This window comes from Neocloeon triangulifer, unplaced genomic scaffold, assembly GCF_031216515.1.
Source record: "Neocloeon triangulifer isolate White Clay Creek 2 clone unplaced genomic scaffold, ASM3121651v1 ptg000020l, whole genome shotgun sequence".
In the NCBI taxonomy this organism is placed as follows: Eukaryota; Metazoa; Arthropoda; class Insecta; order Ephemeroptera; family Baetidae; genus Neocloeon; species Neocloeon triangulifer.
Genome location: NW_026775561.1, coordinates 1,903,479 through 1,913,155, shown reverse-complemented (window position 1 = coordinate 1,913,155; position 9,677 = coordinate 1,903,479). Strand labels below are relative to the sequence as shown.

Below are 9,677 nucleotides of genomic sequence, written 5' to 3'. Positions count from 1 at the left end.
AGACGAAAGATCCAAAATCTCTCTCCCTAGTTACGATATTCTCTCCTCCCACAGCGCTGGGCTGCAGACGGAGAGCCAGTCTAAATTAATCTGGCAAGCATCCCTTTTAAGGAGGACACTTTCGTAACGCGAGAAGGTCTGCTCTACAGGTTAAAAATACTTGGCTAGCGCCGAAGAACTTCGCTCAACGCAGCCAGATGTCAGCTTGACTCAACACGCTTGAAAGCTGCTTCTCTTGCTTAAGCAATTCTTATGGCTCAATTGCAATATTATTTTCTTTCTCAAAATGAAATGAACCTCATTTTATTTTTACATTTTTATTTATTAAAAGAATGAATTGAACAAACAATAACATCATTGGATCCAGTGAATACATAATTTAAAAGGCTATAGCTGGTCAAAGAAAATTAGTACATGTAACCAAATATCAATTTTTGGTTTCTAGAGAATGTTCCATTTTTTTATGTTAAAAAGCAAGGCATTTTCCCGCCTATTCTATTACATTAGCAGGCATGTTGTAAGCCCTTTATAAATTGTTTTAAAATAGCAGAAGCAACAGCCGACTCTGCTATTATTTTAAGTCTTGTTGACATTTTAAAAAGTGTTAGTTTGATTCGCATGTTAATACTATGACCAGCTTATATTCCATTTCCATTGAAAGAACCATTCAATAATCAAAATTTATAAAGCACACAGGAAATAAATTAGCGAAAAGAGCAAGTCCTACGAAAAAGGCAAAACAGCTCTCATTTAAGTTTCAAAATAATGCAAAGTTATGATAAATTCATCATTGGGCTGTAAGAAGTGGAATGTGCATTTACAAATAGGTGAAGAGAGAGTCTTGTGATTGAATTATTGGTCGGTGGGTTGAGCCTCTACCTGCCTGGGAGCCAAGCGGCTCACCAGTGCTATTCCACTGTGAACAGGACCCTTCAAGAAGGCAGGGAAACTGGGCTTGTTGGCAACGTTTTCCAAGTTGACTCTGATCTCCCGGAACATATTTCTTGTGTAGGGGTTGCGTCTTGAAGAATAGCGAAGGGTCAGGAAATTGTAGTAGATGAATGGTGTCAAAAGACCAGCCTTGCCCCTTAAAATCAAACACAAAAATCAGTTTAATTAACATTTTTGAGAAATTTTTTGTAGTTTAGATATGGTACTTGCACCAGTGGTCGCACTGTTTGCTTTGTCGCACACACGGCTGCGCGGCCCATAAGCCATTTTGGTAAATGGGCTGCGCAGCCGCGTGTGCGACAAAGCAAACAGTGCGACCACTGGTGCAAGTACCATATCCAATATTGTCGAAAATAAAAATTTGAGGCTGGAGTACTTACAAGAAAATCATAATGAAGACGAATGGCATGAGTAAAATTTCCGTGAAGGCTACCATTCTCAGAATGTTGACTGATTGAAACTCTACTAAGGAAATGAGCATCCTTGCACCCCACCAAGAATTCTGGCCCAGTTGCTGAAATTAAATTAAAAGTTTGGGGAGATTGCTTTAATGAGAAAAAATCCTTACATCCAAGAGTGTCAGGGAGTAGCTGGCAGAGTGGAGCATGGCAAACAAAACAACAGGCAGAAGCACCACTGTAATAAATGGTCAAAGAAAATATCTGCAAATGATTTAAATTATCAATCAAATTACTATTGTATTTCTACAAAATGAAAATAATTCAGAAAGAAGAAATTTTGTTCAAAAGAATTTCTATAAAATTTTCCGTTAGCCCTGTACAAGCCAAACTACAATATCCTGAATAGAACATTAGGTAATGATTTACTTGGAATATTATGTCCGATAGTAAATCGATCTTGCTTCAATTACATTAAAAATTCAAAATAGTAATTAGGAACTTCTGATAGATGAGAAAAATTACATAGCATATTATCTGATTAACATATTTTGAGTTGAGCTCAAATTGCAATTTAGCATTTTATGAGGGATCAAATTCTCATTATACTTTTCAATAATAACCTAGTATAGATAAAAAAATTTGTGATGTGGCATTAATTTCAGCTGATTATCTATTACAAGAAATTTTTTGCTATTATTCCTTCGACCAGTGCTAAATTATGAAAGGATACGAGCCAGCGGCGAGACGTAGAGGAAGATGAGCGAGAAAAAGAGGTAATGACAGCTGTCCTCAGCAACCAGTTGGGCAAAGAACTGTTGTGACAGTTGCACTTGAGGCAGACGGAGGTGCAACCGCAGGGCACTTGTAGCAGCATTAGCCATCAGAGCTTTGTAGTAGCAACTGTATGCATTCCTGTGGGAAGACCAAAGGGTTTTAAATGCCTGTTCATAGTTTGAAAAGTATTTTATTACCCAGTAAGTGGGATGAAGTACATGATGGTGAAGAAAATTGTACAAACTCTTGTGCACCATAAGGCAAAATCCAATTTGTGCGCCTTGATGTGGTCGACAAGTCCGTTCCAGTTCAAAGGGTTTCCCGCAGGCCGACTTTCTTGCTGCGCGCTGTCAGGTCCTGAATTCGCGTCTGAACTCATTTTTAGCTTGTTAATTACTGAAGGTTGTCGGTGAAACCTGTGACAAAAAGCAAAACAACTGGTATTAACTGACGGTGTTATTCGGATAAATGAGACTGCAGTTGACAGAAAACAGCTGCAAAGCACCCCAAGGCCCTGCCTGCAATGTGTTGAAGGGAATTTGCGTGGTCACTTTTATGACTCGAAAGCACCACTTTAAGACCTGCTGTGCAAATATTCATGAAATATTCAAGATCTCCCGATGGATCGATAAATGGCACAGGAACACACTGAAGAAAATTACCAGAGAATTGATATGGCCCACAAAGGGTCGAAGGAGCGCAGGACTTTCTCGTTTCTGACCTCCTCAGACTGGCCGACCAACGATCAAACGGGACAAATGAATAGCGAAAGCAAAACGCGAAACGGGGCACGGCAAGTCATCAACAGTGGTAACAACTTTCCAAAAATAGGAAAGAATACGCAAATAAATTTTATTGCTTGAATTCGGCGTATTAAAAAAATTATTTTTCACTTTTTTTCGTGTTTCGATTAAATTAATCGTTTTTATTTTAATCTTCGTTGAAAAAGGTATTTAATTTTATATGAATATATTTTGTTATGTTGGCACTCGTATTTGCGATCAGATGACTTTGCTCTGAAATTTTGACACTTCTGCCCAAGGCTTCTGCCTCTGTACATAATTTTTCTCGTTTCCTCACCTTTTCACGCCGCTATTTTAGCGTTCGAATAGGTTTATCTTGTTTGCTTCTGCAGATAAAGATTATTCTGATCTTTAGGTAAGACTCTACTTCTTTTGCGTGCAGTAATCGCTAAGTTAGATGCATCTCAATTTAGATAAATCCTATCAGCTAGCTCGATTTTGTTATTTTTGAAATTCTTCCTTGCGATGAGGCCCTGGGTTTGACCATAATCGGATTATTTGTCGGTGACGCACTAACTAAGATAATTTCCACCTGTGTTTACCAGACGAGTTACACTCCGCTGGCCACAATGGATGTAGGCTATTCGCTCTATCAGAACAGCGGCGGCAGAGGCGAGCGCGATTTCAACGAGTTGGCTCATTCAATAGGTAGCAGCATCCAAAAAATCTCCAAAAATGGTTTGTTTCAATTTTAAATATCATTTTTTATCACTTCATGTATTTTTTTTCTTTACTAAATTTACAGTCACTTCAATGCAACGAATGGTCAGTCAGCTGGGAACCCCGCAAGAGAGCTCGGATCTTAAATCTCAATTGTAAATTTCTCCTAAACAAACAATATTCAGATATTAAATTGTTAAAATTGTAGGCGCCAGCTTCAGCATTACACTCAGCAATTGGTGAAAGATACAAACGACAACATAAAGGAGCTCTCGAAAATCAACACATCGATTCCGTCTGAAAAGCAGCAATGGAAAATGCAGAAGGAGCGACTCACCGAAGAATTCACATCTGCCCTCACGTCTTTCCAAGAAGTCCAGAGACTAGAAGCTCAGAAGGAGAAGGATGATATTAAAAGAGCAAAGCAAGCATCAGGCAGAGTTGCCTTGTCGATGGGTAGTTATATTTTGAAAATTTGCTTATGATAAATTCTCATAAATTAATTTGACTAAGATATATTTCTGTGAACATAAGACGACTAAAATTTAAGTTTTTATTGTGAATTTGCTAATTTTGAATTTTATACTAGATGGTTTTGGTGGTGCCAGCACTAGACAATCTGAGCAACTAATCGAACTAAAGGACCAGCAAGAAATGAGACAAGCCCAGATACAAGAGGAACACGAGCTAAGGGAACTCGAGGAGCGGGAACAAGCAATCAGGCAATTAGAAGTAAGATTAGGTTGCCCATGATGTATATGTTATATAATTTTTGCTCTCCAGAGTGACATCGGAGATGTTAACCAAATCTTCAAGGATTTGGGTCAGATGGTTTATGAGCAAGGAGAGGTGATTGACAGTATAGAAGCTCATGTCGAGAAAACTGAGATTTTTGTCTCTGAAGGAACAAGTCAGCTACGTCAAGCCAGCACCTATCAGGTTTGTTAATTTGCTGTCAGATAAATGTGTTGTTTATATAGTCAACTGATTTCAGTCAAAGGCGCGGATGAAGAAGTTCATTTTCTTCTCCTGTTTGGCGTTTGTTGTGGCTGTGATCCTTGCATATATTATTTACGAATTATCAAATTAATCGGGAAATATATTATACAGATATGATCAACTTAGGATCTTCTTAATATAGATTTATTTATTCTAAATACTCATTGTCATTCCAATTATGATCTATCACCAGTAAAGTTCCTTTTCTGTTTTTGCCATAATTTGTAACATCTCTTGCACCCTTCCAAACCTACTATTGTCATTATTAATTATTCTAATATAAAGGTTTTCTTTCAACACTTTAAATTAGATTATCTTGCTATCTGCTCTCAGAGAATAAAAATAATTTTGATGAAAATCCAGTTGCGTTTTAATATTGTTGAATATTAAAAAAACTTTTGGTCTTTTTATTTTAAATCAATGACTCAAAAAGTTGTTTTAATGTTTTTATTGATGGAAAAAAAAGAATTACATAATCCTCGTAGGAGGGTCTGCGACGGCAGGTTTATGGTCACTGATGGGCTGAGTAGGCAGAACTTCTTCCTTAGGCTCAACCACAGAGACGTTATCAGGAAGGGGCTTCTTGGGTCCAATTTTGCCATGTGGGTCCCAAGGCAACATGATTTTCACCTTGATTCCAAGCACGCCTGAGGATATCATTTTTTAAAATTATTATCTTCACATTATTGGGTGAAAAAATTGCTGTGCTTACCTTGACGCAATAACACGTGACGAGTCGCACAGTCAACATATTCATTAGTGGGCTCTCCCGAGTGGATCATGAGTCCATCAACAAACTTCATCGACTTGGCACGCTGTCCACGCAGCTTGCCAGAGACAACGACCTCGCAACCCTTCGCCCCAGACTCCATGATGTACCTCAGGACACCATAGCAAGCTCTGAAATTAAGAAATTTCTTAGTCTTACAATATTAAACCTCCTTTCTTGGCTCTTAATATTTTTAATAAGAAAGTAAAATCTAATTTATTTGCAAAATACATTTCTTTTGTAATTTGAAATAGACGTGACAAGGCAGAAAATTAGCAAATAAATATGTTAATTTAATCTGAGTTCTTATTCAAACATATTATATATTATACCTCCTGACAGCAAGTCCACCGATGAGCTTATATCTGAGAGACTCAGCCTGAGCAATGGCACACAATCCTCTGGTGGCCACCTTCTCCGCATACAACTCCAGCGACTGGTCAGCGAAGTTGAACCTTTTCTGCACAACAGAGGTCAACTCGCGAATCCTCCTACCCTTCTCGCCCAAAACACTCTGTGTCCTGGTGGCCATGATGATGATCTCAGTACGAGTTGGGGTAACTCGCACCTCAACACCGGAGTAGCCATCCTCAGCGAGCTCACGAGTCAGGAACTCGTTGAGCTCAGCCTTGAAGACTCCGTCGCCGACGAACTAAGAACACAATAAATTAATGTTTAATTATTCAAAGTCTGTTAATTAATGTGCTATCTAATGTCTGGAAAAGCCTTTAGCGGTGTGACATGTCCTTTGTTTACGTTTTTTTTCTACGTTTTGAGATAAAAAAAAAAACTTAAATTATTGAATTTACAGAAATCATAAACGCTTGCTTGCAACTTGATATAAATTATCTATAATGAATGAATACTTGATAAAATTTACTAAAAAAATAAAAACATGCCGAACGTATGAAACAGTATGAAATTGGATGACAACTTGAGAGCGACTTTTTTGATCCACTATTTTTGAGAGCAGGGTAAAACATTTTGGGAATTTATAAGTTTCAATACCAACAGCAAAGGTGAAATTTTAATTCGGAAATGAAATATAGCGCTGGAATTCAGCGATTACAGAAATAAATGAGGATTAACTCACCTTTCGCTTTTTGGAAATTTGTGCCGCCATACTCCAACGTGTTAAAGGTGGACTCAACGAGGCCAAGGAGGACGACCAAACTACACGTCCAACAGAAACTTCCACAAAACCGCACAGCCAATCACATTACAAAATCTGGTTATGGGGCTATCCTATTGGTGCAAGGTTTTGTGAGCTACCAATCACGAGTGAAAAGTTGAGTGAAAATGAATATTATGTTTACAAGGAGGTTTCTGAAATTATTGGTCCTAACCGGTCCCAAGAAGTATAAAATGACCGGTCCTAACCAGGTCCTAACGCAGTTACGCGTTACGCACATGCTGCGGGATGCGGGACTGCATATAAATCAGGAGTTTCGTGCAAAAACGCTCTTCTTAAGTTTTGAACAATGTTTTGTTTTTATTTTGGTGACCTGTTTCGATCTGCAAACTTTGCTTTGCCATAAAATGTGCGGAATATTATGCACCCTTTGCAGAAGAGATGAATTTGCTGAAAAAGCAATTTATGAGAGGCTGGTGCGTATAAAATTTGCACGTTTATTTTAATAACAAATAATAATATGTATTTTTATCATGTTTCAGTTGCCACTTGTCAAGAATGCTATCCAAAGAAGAGGTCCAGATTACTGCAGAGAAGAATGTTTTGAAGTAAATGATTGGAGAGTATGCATGTTTGCTTCCGTCCTGTGGCTTCAAGGAAATGAAATAGCTCAACAACCAAAGATTGATGAAAACAGAAATATTCTATTATGGAATGGAGACATTTTTGGAGGATTACCTGTTGCAGTAATTATTTTTAATCATGTTGATTTAATCCTTTCACACATCATCTTTGCAATCTTTCAGGAAGGCATGAGTGACACCCTTGGTTTGTCAGAAGCGCTGGAAGCAACTGGAGGATCTCACGAACAAATCCTCCAAGTCTTAAGCTCCATTCAAGGACCTTGGAGTTTCATCTATTGGTGCGAAGATAAAAAAGAACTCTGGTTTGGAAGAGATGCGCTCGGCAGACACAGCTTATTGTGGAATACTAAGTCGCAGAACTCGTTAGTGGTGACTTCAATTGGAAAACGTGGATACGACTTAGAAGAGGTTCCAGCTATTGGATTATTTGTTGGCAATATCTCTGATGAGAATTTTAATCTCAAACTGTACCCTTGGCATACAACAGAAATTCGTGCTGCTGTCCAAACTTTTCACTTGGAAAAGATTTTGAATTTAAGAATTTCTGATGATGTGAAAGTGGTCTCGAATTACTGCCCAAGTACTCTTCAAGTGCCTGCTGAATATGACAACTTCATCGGCCTAATCAAGGACTATGCCAATCAAACTAAAGAATTTGACGTCAAAACGTTTTATGAAGTTCTTCTGACGGAGCCAAAAGTGAAATCCCGTGTAGAAAGATTAATCTACGAGTTGAAATTAGCTGTTGACGTGAGATGCAGATTCCAACCTGTGAAATGCAAAACTTGCGTAGGTATTTTAAGAAAAAATTATATGCAAATATTTTTAAAATTATTTTTAGGCCTCTAGTCGAATAGCCCAATGCGAACACTCCACCGTGGCTGTTCTATTCTCTGGTGGGCTGGACTCGACACTCATAGCCGCTCTAGCCTGTGCATCTGTTCAGCAAAACAGGAGCATTGACCTCATCAATGTCTCCTTTCCCTATTCACAACCAACGTTCTCATCAAAAAAGAAACAACCTGCAGATCCGTTTATAAATGTTGGAGAGAAGATTATACCTGAAGAGCTACTCATAAAGACTGATCCTAACTACGAAACCCCCGATAGAAAAACTGGGAAAGCTTCTTTTGCAGAATTGTCAAAAATCTTCCCAACAACTAAATTAAATTTTATTGAGGTATACTGATATTTAGAATTACTGAGTTATCAAGATATAAAATGTTTCATTTATGCAGGTCAACGTTACTAAAGATGAGCTCATAGAAAACAGAAACAAGCATATTGCCGATCTGATATATCCACTTAAATCAATTTTGGATGACAGCTTGGGGTGTGCCTTGTGGTTCGCTGCAAGGGGAAAAGGCATCAAGCATAATTCAACCGGACAAATTGTTTCGCGGGAATACACATCAACAGCAAATGTATGGGATAAGTATTTTATTTTTGTTAACATCTTTGAATCTAGATTTATCAAAAAAAAAAAAAAAAAAAAAATACAAAGCACTAGTAGGTGTGTTTTTATAACACTTTGGTTCCTTTATCAGATCAGTGTGCCATTTTTTCTGTTTTTACTACATATTTATTAAATATTGGCCCAAATGTGTATAAATAAATAGAGATGCTTAATTTTAATTTTCTTGTTCCAGATTTTGCTGCTTGGAATGGGAGCTGATGAGCTGTTAGGTGGTTACTCAAAGTATCGCAAAGACTTTGGAAAAAAAGAAGACTGGTTAAAAATAGCAACCTTATTAGCCCATGATTTAGCTGTGATACCCTACAGAAACCTTGGAAGAGATGACCGAGTTGTCAGTGATTCAGGTAGTAAAACAGAAATAAAAACAATGTAAAAATTAATTGTTTAAATTCTAGGACGTCAAGCCCGCTACCCATTTTTGTCGGAAAATTTTGTGCAGTTTATCGCAACGGTGCCAGCATATCTTAGGACTGCTCCATTTGGCTTCTTGCCCCTTGGAGTTGGAGAAAAATTGCTTCTTCGCTTGGCTGCATATAGTATAGGACTGCAAGTGTCGTCGACAGCTCCAAAGAGGGCTTTGCAGTTTGGCTCAAAGATTGCTGGGCTGGAGGGCAAAAGCGAGCAGGGTCATAATGTTTGTCCAAGACTGTTACTGCCAGAGTGAAATTTATATCTGCTTTTAAAAGATTTAATTAAAAGAAAAAAATTGAAACGTTTCAAGTTGAAGAATTTTATTGTTTAAAATCTTTTTGCAATAAGTGGAGAGAGAAAAAAAGGGCTCATACAAATTACTGCCCAGAGCATTAGTGCGCCACCGTTCTTATGCTAATCTACAGGTGGCTGAAACAGCACCATAAACGATAGCGCAACTTTGCGCTGACGCCATGGCGGCAAGGAGGTCACAAGTTAATTGCTTTTCATCTGCAGTGCCCCTGTAAGGTTGGCAATGGCTGTCTGGATTGGGGGTGTACGTTAACCCGTTGACGAGCCATCCGAATGGACAGCAATTCTCACGATGGCATCAGTAATTTCTTGGAAGTTGCCGTGCAAATCGTGCAGGCAATTCG

General features: G+C 38.2%; 4 protein-coding genes across 4 annotated transcripts; 2 read left to right on the top strand and 2 right to left on the bottom strand.

Moving 5' to 3' along the window:
- Positions 1-301: 301 nt before the first annotated feature.
- On the bottom strand, positions 302-2,926 carry LOC132203873 (Krueppel homolog 2). The gene is made up of 6 exons (XM_059632024.1): positions 2,789-2,926; positions 2,324-2,542; positions 2,083-2,264; positions 1,520-1,587; positions 1,332-1,465; positions 302-1,087 (listed from the first exon to the last, which is right to left on the bottom strand). The coding sequence occupies exons 2-6, from the start codon at positions 2,503-2,505 to the stop codon at positions 853-855; spliced, it is 801 nt and encodes a 266-aa protein (XP_059488007.1). The 5' UTR covers positions 2,506-2,542; positions 2,789-2,926; the 3' UTR covers positions 302-852.
- Positions 2,927-3,135: 209 nt separating this feature from the next.
- Positions 3,136-4,934, top strand: LOC132203912 (syntaxin-12). The gene is made up of 7 exons (XM_059632078.1): positions 3,136-3,284; positions 3,475-3,607; positions 3,675-3,744; positions 3,798-4,045; positions 4,179-4,321; positions 4,373-4,528; positions 4,584-4,934. Exons 2-7 carry the CDS (start codon positions 3,499-3,501, stop codon positions 4,677-4,679), a joined length of 822 nt encoding a protein of 273 aa, XP_059488061.1. The 5' UTR covers positions 3,136-3,284; positions 3,475-3,498; the 3' UTR covers positions 4,680-4,934.
- Positions 4,935-5,021: 87 nt separating this feature from the next.
- LOC132203815 (small ribosomal subunit protein uS3) lies at positions 5,022-6,611 on the bottom strand. The gene is made up of 4 exons (XM_059631902.1): positions 6,451-6,611; positions 5,690-6,009; positions 5,301-5,488; positions 5,022-5,235 (listed from the first exon to the last, which is right to left on the bottom strand). The coding sequence occupies exons 1-4, from the start codon at positions 6,478-6,480 to the stop codon at positions 5,057-5,059; spliced, it is 717 nt and encodes a 238-aa protein (XP_059487885.1). The 5' UTR covers positions 6,481-6,611; the 3' UTR covers positions 5,022-5,056.
- A 99-nt stretch (positions 6,612-6,710) lies between these two features.
- LOC132203812 (asparagine synthetase domain-containing protein 1) lies at positions 6,711-9,325 on the top strand. Its single transcript, XM_059631885.1, has 7 exons — positions 6,711-6,965; positions 7,032-7,235; positions 7,296-7,922; positions 7,975-8,313; positions 8,372-8,557; positions 8,783-8,954; positions 9,006-9,325. Exons 1-7 carry the CDS (start codon positions 6,723-6,725, stop codon positions 9,272-9,274), a joined length of 2,040 nt encoding a protein of 679 aa, XP_059487868.1. The 5' UTR covers positions 6,711-6,722; the 3' UTR covers positions 9,275-9,325.
- Positions 9,326-9,677: the final 352 nt, after the last annotated feature.